The 20,794-nt window shown below is 35.0% G+C and overlaps 1 protein-coding gene across 3 annotated transcripts in view; it reads right to left on the bottom strand.

The window, feature by feature from the left end:
* The window catches only part of PNPLA8 (patatin like phospholipase domain containing 8), a 55,044-nt gene extending 36,833 nt beyond the window's left edge, over positions 1 to 18,211 (bottom strand). Inside the window, exons 1-3 of one of the 3 annotated variants that reach the window (XM_056799549.1) lie at positions 17,745 to 18,211; positions 11,946 to 13,125; positions 11,653 to 11,802 (exon numbers count right to left, since the gene is read on the bottom strand). In XM_056799549.1, the coding sequence (XP_056655527.1) occupies positions 11,653 to 11,802; positions 11,946 to 13,031 (1,236 nt within the window). In that variant the 5' untranslated portion in view covers positions 13,032 to 13,125; positions 17,745 to 18,211. The other 2 variants (XM_007504136.3, XM_056799548.1) reach the window with 2 other exon arrangements.
* Between the last annotated feature and the right edge of the window lie 2,583 nt (positions 18,212 to 20,794).

Genomic DNA, 20,794 nt, shown 5'->3' on the forward strand with positions numbered 1-20,794 from the left:
GAAAGAGAAAGTAAAAAAGTCTTTGCCCACAAGAAGCTTACATTTAACTATTTTTTTTGCAATATTCAATATGAGAGAACAAAATGACAAATACTGTTTCATATTCGTTAGTAATTTTTAAATGTAGAAATAAAAAAAATAAGACCTATACTTAAAAGAGTCTAAGATACTTAATGAAATTTCTGATGGGTTAAACCAAATGAAAAATTTTTTGTTAGCAAATTAAGGTCTCAGAAAAGCAGAACATGAGAAGCAATACAACTTAGAGATTTAAATTCACTTTGGGATCAATATTTTGAAATCTAATTTTTTCACTGCTATTCATAATTTTTTGTTTATATTCTAGGAGTCCTAAATAAAACTGTATAACTCAGAGGTTTCAAACATCCACAGAAGCCTGCAACTCTCCCAGGTGGAGCTCAAACCAGATTAAAATATAATTTTGAAATATTTAACAAAATAAATAAAAATACAGTAAAGAATAGTTAATGCAAATATGTGGCTTTCTAAGTCAATATGCAACTGCAAGGATCCTTATATACAGTTTAGTGACCTCAATTTCTATTTTAATTTTATACCACTGCTATATAGAACAATTAAGAGACACAATGGATAGAGCACTAGGGCTGGAATCAGGAAGACATGTCTTCTTGAGTTCAAATCTGACCTCAGATACTTAATAACTATAAGATCCTAGACAAGTCACTTAACCCTGTTTACCTTAGTTTCTCATCTCTCAAATGAGTTGGAAAAAAGAAAATGATAAACCACTCCAGCATTTTTGACAAGAAAACCTCAAATGAAGTCACAAAGAATGGGACACAACTGAAACAACTAAACAACAATTCCTATTGATATAAGAATTACAGTAATCTCCCAGGCCACTAAAGAAACACTGGAATTCTTAAAAAAAAATTTTTTTTAAGTACAAAGGGAAGCTGAGTGATTGCCAAAGTAAGATAAGCAGCAATAGGCAACAAAGCCCCTTTTCCCAACTGAGTAGAGTTTGGTAACTAGCCTTCAATTCTGCAGGTGTATTCTCTCCCTCAATTACCAAAATTAGAACCAATTCATAAGTCCAGGCTCCTTGATTCCTTCCCAGAATATCTGGTCCTGCTACATTCATATAAAAACCTAATAAAAATCCACCAGACTCTAATATTCCACCAGACCTGACTTGTTTTCATCATTCTGACTGTGCTTAATTTTTTATATGTCTCCCATCAACAAAGCTAGCTTGCTATTGTAAATCTTAAATTTTCTCAGACTCTACCTTGGAACATTATCTTAAGGTTATGGTTAAGGTTAGTCCCCATTTAAACAATGGAGGTACTTGGTCAGGAATGTATTGGGAACTCTAACATTACTCCACCCATACTTAGACATACTTTAGGGGAAGATAAAGTTGTAAACTCCTTACTGAACAATGAAAAAGTACTTAACCCATACTTATAGTGAGGCAAAAGCCCTTAAGCGAGGTCTATCTTTAGATCTAATACAAAAGGGTGCTAAGTACCTATGAAGGTCAAATTAATCACTAAAAGGTCAGGCAACTTGCAAGGGACAAGCTTAACAAAGAGGTGTGAAATACTCAGAAGATATAATCTACCCAGAGAAGGTGAGAACTAAAAAACTAAGAATGGGCTGTCCTAGGAAAAGCGTCTACTGTGATTGGTAGACATGAAAATTTAGGGGAGGTGAAACAAGAAATTTCTCTTTAAAAGGAGCTGTCTGAACCAGTTCAAGGGAGTTAGATTTAATTCAGCTTTGTGAGCTGAATTGGAGGTCAGGAGTCAGAGGAGACTGCTGGTTCTCTGAACACTAGAGTTTTGCTTGGAAAGATCTTGTGGTGAGTGATTAAAGACTGACTTAGTTTCTCTCTTAAAGAGAAAAGGCCTAGGCCATTGGCCTAGGCCCTAGCCTTTTCCTACTATTTCCTCTTACTCTGTCTCTTTCCCTTTCCTTAATTCCTTCATTTATATTAATTAAAATCTCCATAAAACCTGTCTGACTTGGGTATTTCTTATTTGGGAATTTTCCCCATGGCGACCATTTATTTTTTATATAAAATCAAGATGCTAAAAATTATCTAACAGTTTGGGCAATTCACAGTCTTGAAACCCATATTTTCATGGTCACATATATCATATTGTGAGCTCTGAGTTTACTTATGTAAGACTTTAGCATTCCATATTCTACTTAATCTGGATTAAGACACTACCCCCAACTTTAAACATATCATTTTCAGAAACAACTGTAGTTATTTACTTATTCATTTAACATTGAGATTATTGTGTGAAGAACTTTATGCTAAGCAGTGGGAGAGACACAATCTTTAGATCAGCCATGGCCTTTGTGGGCCTTATTATAATCTAGTGGGGAAAATAAAATACAGTTATCATTTATATAAATACATCAAAGTTATCAAAACAATGTTCAAGTTATTTCCATTTCTACCACCACCCACCCCTCCACTAGCAAGGTCCCAAAAATTTTATAGTAGATTTGCAATCACTAAAATAGTTGTTTTTAACCAGCCTGGCAAAGAATAATTCCTTGAATATATGATTTCATCAAGATTATATGGATATTTCCTTCAAAAATGTAAATCACAATTCATCCATGTAATCTCATTATATGTGACAACTGTTCTATGTCTTCTGGTATATCCTCTACAGATGGTTTTGGGGGAGCCTTCTTCAAGGCTTCTCAATATAACATGGGTACCAAAGTAGCACAATGATAATAATACAATTTGGCTACACAATTGGCCCAGCTTCGTTTCTATTCATACATCTTTGATGATATCTTTTATTCATCTTTTGTGAGCAATTTGTTTATAAAATGCTATTGAATAGTTATACCAACTAATCAATCAAGTCATTAAACACCATCTATGTACCAGATACTTAAACACTGAATATAATGAAATAAAAAAATTAAACCATCCTTGACCTTTTTAATTAGGAGAAACTAAATGTGTATTTTAAAAAATCTTTTAACATATATATATATATACACATATATACATGTATTTTTAAAAATCATATATATATGTTAAAAGATTTTTTAAAATACATACATACAGAGTAAATATAAGGTAATTTCAGGGGGAGCACTAGTAGCTGAGGGGAGAAAGAGGGCTTCCTATAGAAATAGCTCTTGAGTGAGCTTTAAAGGAAGCCAAAGATTTGGAAAGGAATGCATATTGAATAATGGGGGTGTGGGGGGAAATTTTGTAGAAAGGCACAGAGAAAGGAGCAAGAATGTGATCCCGTATTATTTGTAAAGATCAAAAATTAGGACTGTTTGGCCAAAATGTTAAATATATGAAGGGAAGCAACACATAATAAATCTGGAAAGATGAACTGGAACCATTTTGTAAAAGACTTTAAATGCCTAATGGAAAAGTTTATATTTGACCCTAGAAACCATAGGAAGCCACTGGAGCTTCTTGTGCAACAGACTGACAGAGTTCTTTGGCAACTATATAGGATATGAATTAATGAAAGGGGTGAATGGAATTAAGAAGACTAATTAGGAAGCTACTGAAGTTGTTTAGATTATAGATGAAAAAGACTTGAACTAAGGTACCCTTAAGTAGGGAGTATGTAAAGAGAAAGTGAGACTTTGAAACTAATTCTTTGGCAAATGTAGTATTCAACAATTTAAAGCTATACAGCAAGATTAGAGAATTGGTGTTTAGGACAAAAGCAGTGTCTTAATGTCTCCTCCCATGCAAGTTATGTCTACTTTTCCTTAAAAGTTACTGACACCTTCTTGGACACTTGGTTGACTCAAGGGGCATAACTTCCTCACTGCCTTAGTATAAAGTCATCATAATAAAAAGCTCCAAAGACACTCTACAGAGATACTCAGCCGTATCAATTTGAGGTGTCCTCAATACCTTTTTTTATTGAATACCTTCTCCTTCTGTGACTAAATACAAATCTTTTTGTTGACTTGATAATTTTTTGTTGCATGGCTTACAGGTGTTAATTTGGTTCCAGCATCAATATTAGGAAACTGGTATGAGTCAGGCCCAGGTGAGAATAATGTTAAAAAGCAGATTTTTAAAATCTTTCTGTCTTTTGTTTCAGGAAAATACAGATGTAGATGGAAAGATTATTACTTAAGCTGCCTTTAGAATCTGTAGTGAGTTCTGTAATTGAATACATGCAAATGAAGATATTGTCATCAAATACAGTTTTTTATTATGTCTAACAACTATCATTGGTACAAGCAGTTTATTTGTAATGGCAACAGCCAAGTAAATATTCTTCAGGCTTGAATATTTGAAAATTCAAACTAGAAAGTTATTAACTGAATTACCCCCCAAATCTTCAGTCATCATCTTAACTTAAAAAGTTATTATATAGGGGCAGCTGGGTAGCTCAGTGGATTGAGAACCAGGCCTAGAGATGGGAGGTCCCGAGTTCAAATCCGGCCTCAGACTTCCCAGCTGTGTGACCCTGGACAAGTCACTTGACTCCCATTGCCTAGCCCTTACCATTCTTCTGCCTTGGAACCAATACACAGTATTGATTCCAAGACATAAGGTAAGGGTTAAAAAATTTTTTTTAATTTATTATGTATATTAAAAAAGATATTATGTATCCCAGTCAAAATCTGGTTTCATCATTCCACTGAAGAAGGGGGAGAACACAAAGAAAGAGGTAATTTAGTAGACTTTCTAATTCCTGCCTACTCTACACCTTTCCAATTTCTTTTGAACTTTTCTACCCATCCCATCCCATTCAATCTTTTTCTCCTTTTGCTTTTTGTTCACTGGTAGTTTTCAATCATGGAAAGCCCTCACCATTTTGGACTACTGAAAATGTCTGTGACGTCTTAAAAGTGTCATCTCCATATGATCCTTCCCTAATTTCCACAATCTCTTCCACCTTTGAACTCTAATACTACCTTTTATGTACTTAGAATCACTATGGAAAAGACCTAAAAAAGATCTAGTGCTGTACGGGGGAACCTATGGCACGCATGCCAGAGGGGGTTGATTCCCTCCCCCTCTCCACTGTGCCAGTAGACATGCCTCACTTCACCTGCCCCTCTGCCCAGCAGTGGAATGGGAGTACTTCCTCCCTCCCCTGTCTGGGGTGAGGGGGCGGCTTACATGAATAATAAGGGTTACAATTTGGGCCCTTGGTCTATAAAAGTTTTATCATTGCTGGTCTTGTATTAACATCCTCATTTTATAAAAAAAAGAAACAGTCCCTAAGAGGGAAAAATAACTCCCTCAAAATCATTCAAAAAAGTTAGTGGCAGAGTCTAAGACTCCTGTTTTTCCACCCATCAAAAAACCTTTATCAAACTTCATTTTACATTATATTTATTAGAAAACACCTCATTTCCCATAAAATATTTAAGCCCTAGAATGACTAATCAAGCCTTATTTTGAACTTGGTTGTTAGAATTACAGAGTAACTTATTTTTATGGAATTTTTTCCTCAGCAACAAGATTTTTAATAACAAGGCTCAAAATCAAAAATCATATTTATATTTTTTTAACAGACCTTCAGACCAGATTTGTATCAGCACACCATAATAAATTCTTAACTATTTTAAAGACTCTTGGAGGGGGGAGTGGAATGCCATGGTAGTTTGGAATCCACATTCCTATGGATGATCTTTCAAAGAAAAATATATATTCAACAAAAATTAAGACCAAATATATAGACTATACTCAATTTCAGTATAATACAGATTGAAAGAATATGGGGGTGGAATAGGAAACTTATATTGAAACTAAATAATATACATTGCCTCCCTTGGGTTGTTAACCATCTTAACCACCAATCATTTGATATGCAACAAATTTCTTCTTTACAACTGTTCTAAAGATGGCTTTTCTCAAGTTAGATAAAAGCATCACTGATGAAATTTAAAATCATTCCTAATATACGGGAATAAAGTGTTATAACTTTTCTCTTTAACCTTGATTTTAAGCTAAATAATATCAATGTCTATTTTAAAATTTGTATATACTATTTTTATTCTTTCTTATAGAGGACCTAAATAAAGCTGAGATGACATAAGAAATTAAGAAGAAATTTAAAGAGTTGGGCAAAAAAGAAAGTAAAAACAGAAAGATGGGATAAAAAAAGAGACAATGGAAACAGAGAGAGGCTATATGGTGTAGTGGAAAAAGCAATGGATTGGAATCAGAATACTTGGGTCCAAAATCTGCTTCTATTATTAGTGTGACATTATGCAAATCACTCGGTCTCTCCTGGCCTTAGTTTCCTCATCTGCACAACAAAGGCGCCAAACTAGATGATTTCTTTTTTTTTTTTTAACCCTTACCTTCTGTCTTGGAGTCAATACTGTATATTGGCTCCAAGGCAGAAGAGTGGTAAGGGCTAATCAATGGGGTCAAGTGACTTGCCCAGGGTCACACAGCTGGGAAGTGTCTGAGGCCAGATTTGAACCCAGGACTTCCCGTCTCTAGGCCTGGCTCTCAATCCACTGAGCTACCCAGCTGCCCCCTAGATGATTTCTAAGGTTCTTTCCAATTCTAAATCTACAATCTTATGAATAAAAAAGAAAGAGAAGGAAAACATAGCAATATGGAACAAGGTAGAAAATAGAATATAAACATTCTGTTCTATTTTACATGTATATACTCAAATACACCTACACTCAGAGAACTAAGCTCAAGACTTAGAACAGGACTAGAACTCTAGATAGTTGATACATGATAAGTGTTCAGTATTTGAGTATAACCTTTGTTTAATAAATTATAAATTTCGCTATTATAGGTCAAAAGCTGATGAGTTTTCCTTCTCAGAATTTTATTTATTTATTTAATTTTACTAAGCCATTTTTAGAAGCAAGAACAAATTGGAACTATACCAAGACAGTGTATGTTTTATAGCAGTGTGTATTTATTCTACACAAAGACATTAAGCCAAAGTCAAAATATGAATTTTGTTTTTTATTCATTTCAGGCATTTCTGACCCTTTGTGACCCCATTTGGTGTTTTTGTAACAAAAATGTTGAAGTGCCATTCCATGGCTTAAATATTTTATGGGAAATGAAATATTTTCTAATTATTATAATACAAAGTGATACACTGAGTCCTGGACAGAAAAACAGGAACCCTAGATTCTACCACCAACTTCTTATGTGATAAGCCATTTCCTTCTATGGTTTATTTTACAGATAAGGAGACTGAGGCAAATAAGGTTAAGTGACTTGCCCAGGGTCACATAGTATTTGAGATCAGATATTAAATCAGGAAGATGAGTTTTCCTGAGTCCAGGCTTAGCATTCTATTTGTTGTGCCACTGAGATGTCCCAATGCTGAATTAGTATGCAAATTAAACTAAAATATTTGATAAATAGAATATAGAACTGCTATTTTTTCCAATTTGAATTCATTCATCCTTATTTATCCCCCTAAAGCATTTTATACTTCTGACCATCCTCCTCTCCTGGTCATTCTCTCCATCCTGGGTGACACTCTTCTTCAACCTATCTGATTCTTCCTTCTCAATCTACTTTACTAGGTCATCATCTATATCTTTCCTACTAACTTTAAGAGTCAATGTTAGGAGTTCTTTTCTCTGTATACTCTCTGATTTAGTGACCCCATCAGCTCAGAATGGCTAAATTATCCTATAAAAAACTCACAGATCTATATATTCAGTTGTACTCTCTTAACCTTCTATCCCATTTCCAACTCAACATATCCCAAACAAAACTCCCTATTTCTTCCTTTTTCCACCAACCTACCCTTTTTTTTAACTTACCTATTATTATTAAGGGCACCACTATCTTCTAGTCACCCAGGTTTGCAACCTTGGTGTCATCTTCAACTTCTCACTCAAGTGCCAAATCTAGTTGTTTCTAGCTCCATAAACACTCTTTTGGCATATATCTCCTTTACTCACACAAGTACCATCTTGATTCAAGCTCTCATTATCTCTAACCTGGACCATTACAATAGCCTCCTATTAACAATACTACAAGAAGCCCCCAAAGTGATTTTTATAAACTTCAGGTCTCACCAGATAATCCCACTCTACCAATGGTTTCATATGACTTCTAGGATCTAAAACTACCCTCCTCTGTTTGATATTTAAAGTTCTTCATAGCCTGACCTCTTCCTAACTCTCCATGCTCCTTCCACATTACTCTTCTCTGTGCATTCTATAGTCCAGCCACAAAAGTCTACTTTACAATTTCTATACACAATGTTCTATTTCCCATCTCTAAGCCTAATTACTAATTGTCCCCCAGGCCGGAAACGCTCTATCTCTATGCCTTTTACTCTTGGCATCCTTCATTTTCTTTAAAAATCTGATAAAGTACACCAATTCTGCAGAGAAGTCCTTTTCTAGTCTCCCAAGCTACTACTGTCTTGCCATTCAAAATTATCTTTTTTCTGCTTTATAGGTATGTGGAATGTACTTGAATGGGTACACATTACCTCTTCCTTTGGAATATAAGTTCCTAAAAGTAAGAACTATTTAGCTTTCGTCTTTGTATCCCTGGTGCTTACAATAATGCTTGACTCATCATAAGTGCTTAGTAAATGATTATTGATTGAATAGGAGGCAATACTATGTAATGGTTACTATGTAAGGTAATACTATGTAAGCTACTGAACACAAAGACAAGATCTCTTCCCTCATGAAATTTACAAAGTAATTTAGCCAATACAAGCATACAACCATGATTAGTAAATTACTATGAAATCAGTAAAAAATAAACACACACATACACACTCACACACATGTGGTTTATAGGCTTGAATTTTATTAGGATTTTTCTAAATAAGTTAATTTATATACCAAGTTAACAAAGGTTTCTTCTCCATTTCTCCTAAATGAGACAGAATGGAGATTGGATCCTACTAAGCCAATTCACAAAGAATGAGGATTTGGGGGCCTTCTTATGTAGAAGGCTCAAGAGATAGCCCTTCAGACTATGTTTTTTTTTTTCCCCACATTCATACTGTGCCCAATCTTGACTGATTTGTACATACTAGGACTGGATTTATAATTATCCTTTTATCAGTCAGGCAAAGTTTCTGTAGATGAGTTAAGCCAAATGCAATAGTATCCAGTATGCCAGTCAGTCAAATAAAGCTTTATTAAGCACGAACAAGCAAGCAATCAATAAACATTTATTAAACAACTATTTATTATGTGCTAGGTACTGTGTAAAGCACTGAGATACAAAGAGAGGCAAAAATCCTTGCTCTCAAAGAACTGACAATTGAAGAGGGAAAACAACATCCAAACAACAGTGGACAAACAAGATAGGGACAAGATAAATTGGAAAAAATCCAGGGAAGGAAATATCATTAAGAAAATTGGGAAAGGTTTCTTGCAGAACTTTAGCTAACACTTGACGGAAGTCATTTTTATAGCTTCATGAGATTTCAAGGTATTATCTTGCACCTCCTTATAATACAATCCATTACTGAATTTACATTGGAATTTTTAATATATTTATAAACAAATGTATGATTTAATGCTATATGACAATATAAAATTATCATAATCAGGATCTGCCCAAAAGAAGAGAAATGATAAGCCACCTCAATCTACTTCTTGTAGAGGCAGGGGGCAATAGATGTGGAATGCTAAATATATTAGACTCTTTTGTTATCTTGGAACTGCTCCCTCTTTTATTTTTTGTTTTAAGATATGGATCCTTTTGAGGAAGGTGGCTGAGAAATACAATGGGAAATGTATATGAAAATAACAAAATATATATCAATAAATTTATCTTTTTACTGTATCTTTTGGTATAAGAGCAAAGTTATTTTAGGTACATGAAATATTAGCAATTATGCCCCTATTTAAACAGAAATGGGTATTGGAAGATCACAGATTATAAACTGTATGTAGCATGAAAAGTTGACATTTAATTACACTTGTGATTTCAGTCCATTTTTTGGAATATCAATTTTTCTCCAACACTTTTTCTCCAAAATCTTATTAAGCACTAAAATCTAATTAAAGATAGCTTCTTTTAATAATTAGAACTTGAATATTTGCCTAACAGCCTATTTAACCTAGGCATAAATAGTTGGTTCAAAAACTTAAAAGAGGTGAATGAATAAGCATAATAATCAGTAACATTCAGTTACGCAGTTGCCATCTAAAAGAGGATATATCTGAATTCTGGAACAATAAAGTAAGACTGAGAATGTCCAAGTCATTGTTTCTTTTCAACTTCAATTTTAGTTTCACATATTGACAAAAATATTATTAACTAGCACACTTCTGATAATTTTAACAAAAACCCTGCTTTGCAAATATATAATTGCAAAAAAGTTATGATAAAAAGATTCAATACTTTATACAGAAGTCATAAGATTTATTCATATTATTCCCATTTTATAGTTAAGAAAACTAAAGCAAAGAAAAAAGTATTTAGTCAAGATCACAAAATGAATCACTATTAAAATAGGAATAAAATCATGTTCTATAACTAGACAATATAAAACTGACTCAAATATTTTTTTTTAAAAGGCATTGAAGGAAAACTGTAGCAATACCAACAGGAAATTCAACAAACATTTATTAAGTTCTGACTATTTTCAGAGCACTGAGCAAAGCCTGGTAAGTCTACTTCAGAATTAAGTGCAAGATTTCAAAATAATAAATTTATACCACAAGCAATGGATTTTTTAATTGGGAAAAAAAATTTGACAGCATATCAAAAGACTAATATTAATCACTTCTACTTTCCCAATATAACAATGATTAAAGGACCCAATTTGTGAAAGAGGAAATCTAAACCATTAGTAATTACATAAAAAGATGACCAAAGTCCTTTAAATGTACTAGAATAATGAAAACTTTTTTAAAAACCAAAAGTTCAAAGTTGACAGGGTTGTGGGGAGACATACTCTCTAAAAAAGTGTTAGTGAGGCTACAGACCCCTGAAGACATTGATGATTTCAGTGCTAGGTCTATACCAAAATTATAATCAAAATATCTATATATAGAACAATATTCATAGCTGCTCTACTTACAACAGGAAAAAAATGGAAACAACTTATATTCAAACAGCTGAAAAATAGCTAAATAAATGATGTTAATGGAACAATATTATACTACCACAAAATATTATAAATATGAAATAAGGAAATATGGAATATTTATATGAGGGTGATGAAAAGTAAATTCAAAGAACCAGAACCACTCTGAGAATAAAATAAAAAAGGAAAGCCCAAAAGAATAAAAGAAAAAAGGAAAATCCAGAATTTTGGAGAGGCATGGAAAAGGACACAGGACAAAAATCATTTTATCTTTTTGTTAATTCTTTTGGTTTTGCCTTGTTAAAAGCATGAGGAAAGAGCAAGACTTTCACTTTGCCTCTTATTTTGTATGTTGATTTGATAATACTTATTGATAAATTTATAATTTTTTAAGGTTCTAAAGACATAAAATGATAGGTACTGGGTGGGCCAACCAGTAGATGCCAAGAAAAACCTTCCAGTTTTGAGGTATCAAGCTTACTTAGTAACAACAGAGTAGCAATTAACAGTAAGATGGATAAATAGAAAAACTTTGTAATGAATATGTAGTACTTAAAGTAGATAAGAAAAACATTGATAGAAAAATAATCCAAAAATGAAAACCCATTTTAGAACTTAAAAAAATAATACTGACCTTTACAGCTAGTGCTCTTGCTTCTGGAAATGCTAGAAGATGAAAAGTTAATTCTTCAATCCTGTTAATACAGAGTTTATGGTCAGTTGTTCTTCTTAATGCTCGAACTAGTGCCCGGGTTCTGTTATCTATACTTACCCTTTCAATAATCTATAAAACATATAGAAAGAGAAATAAATTATTCTGGCAAGACTGAAAAATATTAAATCTTAAGCAAAACCAGAAAAATGGAAAAACATCTCAAATGTTACAAATATCAACACAAGTTAAAACTAATTATAAAAGTGACTTGCTTTTTCTCGCTGAAGGGATAGGTGTTTTTTCTCTTCCTCATGGTTTTCTTTCCCACTAGCCTGCTCAGCTTTACCTCCTTGAAATTCTTCTGAATGATATTTTGCATCAGCCTTTAATTTGGGTACAAGCCCCACAATGTAACCACCTACAAGTGCTTGTACACTGTCACTAGGTCTTGCAAGAAAATTGGCAAAACTCTGTTTAACAGAAACTGGAAGAGTATCAGATGTTCCAGTGAGCTCTTCAGAGTGAGCTACAGTAGGTGAAAGAAATTGTGAATCTGTCCCCTTTTCTTTAAGTTGAACTTCATCCTTAGAAGGACTCTCTCTGATTCCAGCTTCATCTTTTCCCATTTTCATCTCTGTGGCCTGCTGCAGATGGTCATTTTCAGTTCTTTCAGTCATATTTGTAAAGTACGAATTTATATGATTTGATAAAAAGTATAACGATTCTTCAAATTTTGCAATTATATAGTTTGTATAATAAATATTTTGTTTACGCTCTTCTAGGCCTTTCTCTAAAACTGGGTCAATCTTGGCTGGGTTTTCCAAAGAAGGGTCTGAGATTTCACCTTCTGGAAAAGGGCCCTTTTCTGTTTTATTATCACTGGAATCATTCAGAGTGTTGGTGCCAGAAGCTTGTTTAACACTTTTCTGTTTTAACACATCATCTTCTGATTTTTTCCTCAATATTCCTGGTTTGAATCTAGAGAAACGTGAAAACATTTCATTCTGATTGCCAAAAACAGCTTTTGAAACAGAGTCCAAGGTGTTTTTAATACGGGACATATGAATGCTTACTTTTGTTAGTCCTTTGGGTGCAGAAGTACTAAGTTTTGAAACTCCAATGTGTAAATCATGGTTGCGTGGATTACAAGAGTGTTTACTAGAAACAAATGTGTGGCTTCTGGTCCATTTATATCTTGTTCTACTTATATGAAAACTTCTTTGCTGATTGATGTAGCTTATTCTCCAATATTTAGATGTGCACAAGAGATAGAGTTGCTTGCTTCTCTGTTTCCCACAAAGACTTCTTGCATTACTAAGGAGATAAATATATATATCTAAAGTCAAATGAATGGACATTACTTAAGAGGATTTTATTTCCCATATGTTATGACTTTCTTTCACTTCACTCCTGAATGCTTCATTTAAGAAATGCCACAATTCATAGTCTTATCTGAAATGGTAAAAAAAAAAATTAGAAGTTAAAATTTTTAAATGGAAATAAGAAAAAATTCATTTGAATTAAATTCAGACAATCTTTCTCAAGGAAACAGAATTCTGTATTTTTATTGTGGATCATTTAGTCTTTTATTTTTAGCTTATGAGAATGAATCCACCAGTCAGTACATGGCCAGTAGAAATAAGGGAACTGAGGATTAGTACAAGTTTCACTAGACAGATCAAATTTAGGAAGCTTTTTAATATATCAGTTCTTCTATACCACGTAACTTAACATCTAAGTAGACTTATCACTCTGTCTCACATGTGATAGTTTTACCCCTTTAATTACATTGTACACTCTTTAACAGTAGAACATTGACACTTTTGTTTCTAATTCTTAACACAGAGTAGGGACTAAATAAAATACCTAGACAACTGAAGAAAAATCATTCCTAGGTTTTTGTGTTTTTTTTTTCCCTAAAGAAAAGCTTACTGGCATATTAAACATTTAAAAAGTACATGTAAGGGGCAGCTGGGTGGCTCAGTGGATTGAGAGCCAGACCTAGAGATTGGAGGTCCTAGGTTCAAATCAGGCCACAGGCACTTCCTAGCTGTGCGGACCCTGGGCAAGTCACTTGACCCCCATTGCCTAGCCCTTACCACTCTTCTGCCTTGGAACCAATACACAGTGATGATTCCAAGATGGAAGGTAAGGGTTTAAAAAAACAAAAGTACATGTATAACTTACTCATTTAGAGTTCAATCATGCCTCTCTTGATGGTTTGTAAGAATAGGAAAAGAAAAATGAGAGAAGGGAAGATGATCGGGAGCCAAGATTACAAAATTTGAGTCATCTTAGCTCTTTACCTATACATGGTAATAAAAATCAGTATTTATTGAAAAAAGTATTTATTGAGCCTCTATTATATGCCTCACAGTATGGTGGGTTTTACAGAGGAAATAAGAGATTAAGTAAGCTGGTTCCAAGTCATACAATGCTGTTTCACAGGTAAGACTTGAAACCAGGTACTCTGACCTCTTTTGTACTCCAACATGTTGCAATATAGCCTACATTTCTCCATCTAGTCCACAAGGATACCATTAAAATCTTTGCAAAATGCTTTGCTGAAATCTCAATGAACTGTTCATATTCTTTAACCCAACAATTTCACTACAGGACAAAAATCCCAACAAGGTCCAACATGACATTCTCATTCTCAATCCAGGATCTTATGACTCTCAGGAACCTAAGTCCCATGACTCCAAATGCAGCCCTCTTTGAACTAAGCCATGTTACCTTTCAAGAAATAAATTCAGTATATCATAGCCTATTCTTAAGGAAGCCATGCTGTCAGTAAGTGATTGTTACTTCCTTTCTTAAATGCTCAATAATTAGCCGTTTTATAAAGTACTCTAATAGAATAGAAAGAAAGGAATTATCAGGTTGTTTTTTTTTTTTTAAGAAAGACCTTGAGTAAAATGTTTACAGAGGATGAAAGAATGAGATAACTTAAAGGTAATTCCAAGGTTCCTAGCCGGGGATAGTGAAAGAATGGTGTTGCCACTGTTGGAGATAGTATAGTTAGAAAAGGAAGTCAGTTTGAGAGATGGGAAGAAAAATATTTACTTCTGGACACACTAAGATCAAGGTGTAAGGGTATTTATTATGAAGAAGAGAAACTAGGTGGCAAAGGGAAGAGAGTGCTGGGCTTGGGGTCAGGAAGACTCATCTTCTCAATTTCAAATTGAGATTCAAATTCTAGCTTCAGACATTTAATAGCTGTGTGACCTTAGGCAAGGCATTTTACCCTTTATGCCTCAGTTTCCCATGAGCTGGAGAAGGAAATGGCAAACCACTCCAGTATCTTTGCCAAAAAAAACAAAGGATCATGAAGAGTTGGACAGGACTAAGTGAACAAAAATTGTTAAGCTCTTTGTATATAACTGCCATATAAATATGGAAGGAAAAAAAGTGGAGATATTCTGTAGTTGGATAGCATATAAAGCAGAAACCGAGAGACATGGTCTAGTTATATGCATTTGGATCTTAACTACAAAGAAGTAATAAAACTTGAAGTCATCAACTTATCTAAGGAATGAAAATAGACATAAAGAAAGATAGAGAACAGTGCATACACAGGAAGAAGAATGCAAAAGGGGAAAAAAAAGAAAGTCAGAGGCAAGATCACTAAGGGAAAACTGTGTAACAAAAATAATGTAAGGAAAATCAAGGAATGAGTAAATAGTATCAAATGCAATGAAAATTAAAATAAGAATGAGGACTTAAAAAGGGCTTGGGACTGGAAAGTTCCCGTTTATATGATGAGATTTGGATTCTTTTCTTAAATAAGCCATAGAATTCTACTCTGTTAAACAACCACAGATCTTTCTGTATCCCAACCAAGATCACAAAATTGAGCTGTCACAAGTTGAAGTATGGTTGGATCAGGCATAAATCTCCAATTCCAGGGAAAAAATCAAAATGCATGCTGTCAGTTGTATCATCTTTATAAATGAAAAATAAGCATTTATCATTAGGCTGTAGCCTCTATTGAGATCCATAATTCCATTTAACTTTATTGAACAAAAAATAGTAATGTACAGGGTTTTTAAGCTAGCATTTTATACACCATAAAGGTATTAAGAGTATTTAGATCAAGAGGCAGCAGGGTTCAGTAGAAAAAAACCCCACTGTATTTAGAATCAGAAAACTTGGGTTTCAAATGTGGCTCTGCTACTTACTAGTTTTCTGACCTTGGCCTTAACAGAATTTCTTGTAACCCAGAGAAATTTCCACTAAGAAATGAAGAGGTTAGACTAGGTGAGTAAATTCTGAGATCACTTCCAGTTCTAAATCTTCTATAATACACTAAAGACAAGAATTACCACACATATAAACAAGCACACATGTTATAAGTATAAATTGTTTTCAGAACAAGGGACCACATGATTAGAAAAGCCATAATCCAAGTGTCATGGGCAAATACAAATTTTATCATTATCATCTCATATGTTGTTTTTTTAAGAATTTCTAGTATAGTAGTAATGGCCTAAAACTACAAACTTCCATATGATCACAGATTTAGAGTTGGAAGGGTCCTTAGATGCAATCTGCTACAACAACTTTTTACAAATGAAAAACGGAGACTCTAAGATACAAACCAACCTGCCTTCTTCAAACCAATAGCAAGCTTTAATATTTTTGTTTTTATACTCAATTATCTTTCTACTTGTCTGTACCATCTAGAAAATAACTGAACCTAAAAACATGCACTATTTTAAGAACCATTAAGTAATGCTCTATGCTCTCCCTTCTGTTCTGCAAGTCTATGTCTTATCTTCCGAAAGTTTTTTTTTTTTCCTGGAAGTCTTTTATTTCTTTTGGTTTAATGCCATAATCCTATTTCGAAACTAGTTTACTTGCAGTAATAACTGATTTGTCTGTCTTATTTCTCTTTCTCTCACCTCCATACTCTCTATAGATCCAAAAGGATAGACAGACAAAATCTAGAACTGTTTAGATCTAGGGATCTATTTTTGTTGTTGTTCACTTGTTTCAGACCTTTCCAACTTTTCCTGACCCCATTTGGAGTTTCCTCGGGAAAGATCCTGGAGTGATTTGCCATTTCCTTCTCCAGCATTTGACAGATGAGGACACTGTGGCAAACAGGGTTAACCGACTTGTCCAGGGTTACACAACAATTAAGTGTCTGAAGCAAGATTTGAAATCAAGATGAGTCTTTTCTGACTCCAGGCCTGGTACTCTATCTATGGCACCACCTAGCTGACCCCTATATAGATACGGAGATCTAAAGATCTATCAAGATATAACTATCGATCGACAAGGTATCCCTAAAAATGTTGTCGGGGTTTAAGTTCTGAAAGCTTAAAAATACATATGGACATTAAAAATTGACAGGTAATCCTACAAATAGCACAACAATTTCATTTTTTCAAAAGAGCAAGTAGTAGAGCTTACTCGAACAAAGGCTGGGGGTGGGAGTTGAAGAGAGCTAAGAAGGAGGCTCCGGGGACATAAAATACCTAAACACACAAACATACACTAACAAGTATATAAACCACTAGATCAAAGGGCACCAAAGCGCTGACTCAGAAAGAATGGAAACTTGGGCCCCAGAACCTGTGGCCACTTCGAGACTTGTCAGAGTTCAAGAATGGGGAAGAAGAGGGTCCGAGGAAGCAAAGGGATTGGATGGAGACAGCGAAACCCAAACACAACAGACAGTGGTGGACGGGTAGGGAAGGGGGAAGGGGCCTCTGGACCACTCCAAAGTTTCCGGGGGAGTCAGGGGTCCTTTGGAATCCTTAGAGTCGGAAGCACTGTCACGAAAGGCCTGGAGTGGTCGATAAATGGTCCCTATACAGTGCTGGAAGGGGAAGGCAGCCTCAGGGTGGGTCCCCTGGCCCACTTACCCGGTTGCAGGCCGAGAGCAGCTCAGCGCCTCATCTCGCCCTCCACCCGTCAGGGAACAATGACGTCAGCCCCAGCCGAGGCCCCGAACGCACCACCCAGATCAGCTGAGTAACCAACACAAACAAGACGCCCAAACCAGACTCGCTAGGAACACTTCCTTTAGCCCCGCCCCCACAAGGCCCAAGGAAGTGAAGTACCTGTGGGCCTAGCCCGACTCAGCCAATCAGTGACCAGCGTCGTGAGGCCGGGACCTTTTTTCCAGTTTCCACTTCCTTTCTATCCGGGCTCTCGAAACCACTGCCAGCTATGGGGACGTAGTGCGTGTGGTGCGAGGTGGTTGTGGGTTACGCACTTCCCCGCCCTCTGACGCTCGTGAGGCCTAGGACTGGTGGGACCAGAGCGTGCTGAAACGGCCCCTTTTCTAGAGCGTGCGTCCTTCTCTGCTCCCTAGTGGTTCTCTTCCTGTGGCAACTTGGTGTCGGTCCCAGGCCCCAGTGGCAGTGTCCGACCTTTCCTATGTTTATAGAAACTGTGTTGTAACCTCGCTTCTAAAAAGACGTGCCTTCCCCTACCTCCGGCTGGCCAGCAGACCAAGACCAAAAGCGGCTCAGACTCGTACAACAAGAGCTCTGCTATAGATGAGGAAACAGGCACAGGGAGGTCCTGTGACTTGTTCTGAATTCACACAGATGGGAAATGGCTCATTCAGCATTTCTAGTCAGATAGATTTGAATACATAAAAATAAAAATTGGCACACTCCGTATAAAAGGAACAGACTTGGAAAAAATACATATTTCTGATAAAAGTCTGGTTAATAAAACTTTAAGAATTGGCACAAAAACATTAAAAATAAAATCCGGGACTACTCTCCCCCCCCCCTCCTTTTCCCTTTTGATCCCCCTAAAATTTCACCTACTGGAGGCTTTCCCTAGCTCTTCTTTGATATGTTTCTGGTAGTGGCATCAGTGAGTCAAAGGGTATATACACAGTTTAGTGACTAGTTTTAGTGAGTTTATTCTGATCAATTTGCATCTCCACTAACGATGCATTATTGTTCCTATCCCCACAGCCATACAACAATAACTTTTATTCATTTAAAAACTGCCTATTTATGTCATTTGACCATTTATCTATTGGAGAATGGCTCTTGTTCTTATATGAATATATAACTTCCCTATGTGTTGGATATCAAACCTTTATTAGACAAATTTGCTGCAAATATATTTTTCACAGTCAACTATTTCCTTCCTAATTTTTACTACATTTTTGGTTGTGCAATAGCTTTTCATCTTCTATGATCATTTCTACTTATTTTGTTAGCATTTCTTTCTCTATACATATTTATGAAAGTTGTAAATAATTCCTTTTGGTTCAAAAGTAAATTCTATCAATTTTTTTTAAAATCCCAATATAGGGTAAAACTATTTGTAATAATAAGAAAAGAAGGCATCCTCCTAATATTTCTCTGTGAGAAGTATATTCTTGATAGTGTCAACGAGAAAAAACGCAGAACTATTAAATAGTCAAAATCACTCTTTAATCAAGGGGAAAAGGGTTAGCTACTAAGTGCGACAAAAGAACTTGGGGAACCTATATACCACTCTAGATGACCTGGGGGGTTTAGGATTAGAGGGACAGTTGATTGACTTTACAATGGTAAGAAAGGAAAATGAGGAGTTCCAGACAGAAATAACAGTGAGGGGCTGATGCCCTACAATGGACACAAAAGGGAAAGACCCAGCCCAGGGCTGGGCCTGCTAGGGAATGGACCTTAGCCTAGGGGGAGAAACAACAGGGAAAAAAGAGATGCTTAATATTGGATGGGATTAGCTGTTCCCATCCAAACTACCAGGAAGTCCATTGTCTGGTGAAGAGGGACCTTCCTTCAAGGGGAAACCTCTCCAGTGACAAGGTCAAAACCTGGGGTTTCTACACTCAAACTAAATAAACTGGGGATTTCTATATTTCCATGTTGACAATAGTTAACCAGAAAGAAACAAAATAGAAAAGGAAAATAATATACCAATACCCCAATGAACATTGATACAAAAAAAATTAACTGAAATATTAGCAGATAGGCTAGTACAAAATATTACAAAATTATACAGTATACTATGATTGGTTTTATGTCAGTAATACAGGGTTAATTCAACATTAAAAAGACTATAAATTTAACCATATTAATGATATAAATAAAAAATCACATGGTTATATCAACAGATGCTGAAAAGGCTTTTGACAAAATTCAATATTACTTCCTGTTAAAAATTCCAGGAATCAGTGGTTTCTAGATGGCTAAGTGAATAGAGGACCAGGCCCAAAGATGGGAGGTCTTAGGTTCAAATGTGACCTCAGACATCTCCCTCATCACACTTCATTAATGAACAACCTAACAAAGAATATATTTCAAATAGTAACATAATTGTTATATTAAAATAACTGTTCTGGCCCATAAAAGTCACATAAGAAAAAGCTTTGCTGTAGAGAACTGAACTTGGGGTTGTGCTAGAGAAAGAATGTTGAGGACCTGTGTGATCCTGATCAAGTCACTTCACCTCTCTTGATCTTCTTCAGCTCATTTTACAGATGAGAAACTGAAACAGAAATTAATGAGATTAAAAATAAAAGATAGCAATAAAACTAAAAATGAGATCCTATTGTTCCATCCTACCAAAATTTCAACATTGATAATTATAAAAGATATGTCATTCCCCCCAAATTGTATGAAATATGCCTTTTTAGAGATAATTCATCCATTGAGAACTTAACTGTTTTCCAATTTTCCCAAACTATTCTTGTTGAAGATGTAAAATAAATAATTTTGATTATATTAAATTTAAAAGTTTCTGTACAAACAAAACTAATGCAACCAAAATGAAAAGGGAAGCAACAAAATGGGGAAAATTTTTATTACAAAATTCTCTGACAAATGTTTAATTTCTCAAATATACAAAGAACTAAGTCAAATTTATAAGAAGTCAAATCATTCCCCAATTAACAAATTGTCAAGGGATATGAATAGGCAATTTTCATATGAAGAAATCAAAACTATCAATAATCATATGAAAAACTGTTCTAAATCCCTCCTGATTAGAAAAATGCAAATGAAAACAACTCTGAGGTACTACCTCACACCTAGCAGAGTGGCCAATATAACAGGAAAGGTAAATAATAAATGTTGTAGAGGATGTGGCAAAGTTGGGACAATAAGACATTGCTGATGGAGTAGTAAATTGATTTGATCAT

The sequence above is a fragment of the Monodelphis domestica genome, chromosome 5, assembly GCF_027887165.1.
Source record: "Monodelphis domestica isolate mMonDom1 chromosome 5, mMonDom1.pri, whole genome shotgun sequence".
NCBI classification, from domain to species: domain Eukaryota; kingdom Metazoa; phylum Chordata; class Mammalia; order Didelphimorphia; family Didelphidae; genus Monodelphis; species Monodelphis domestica.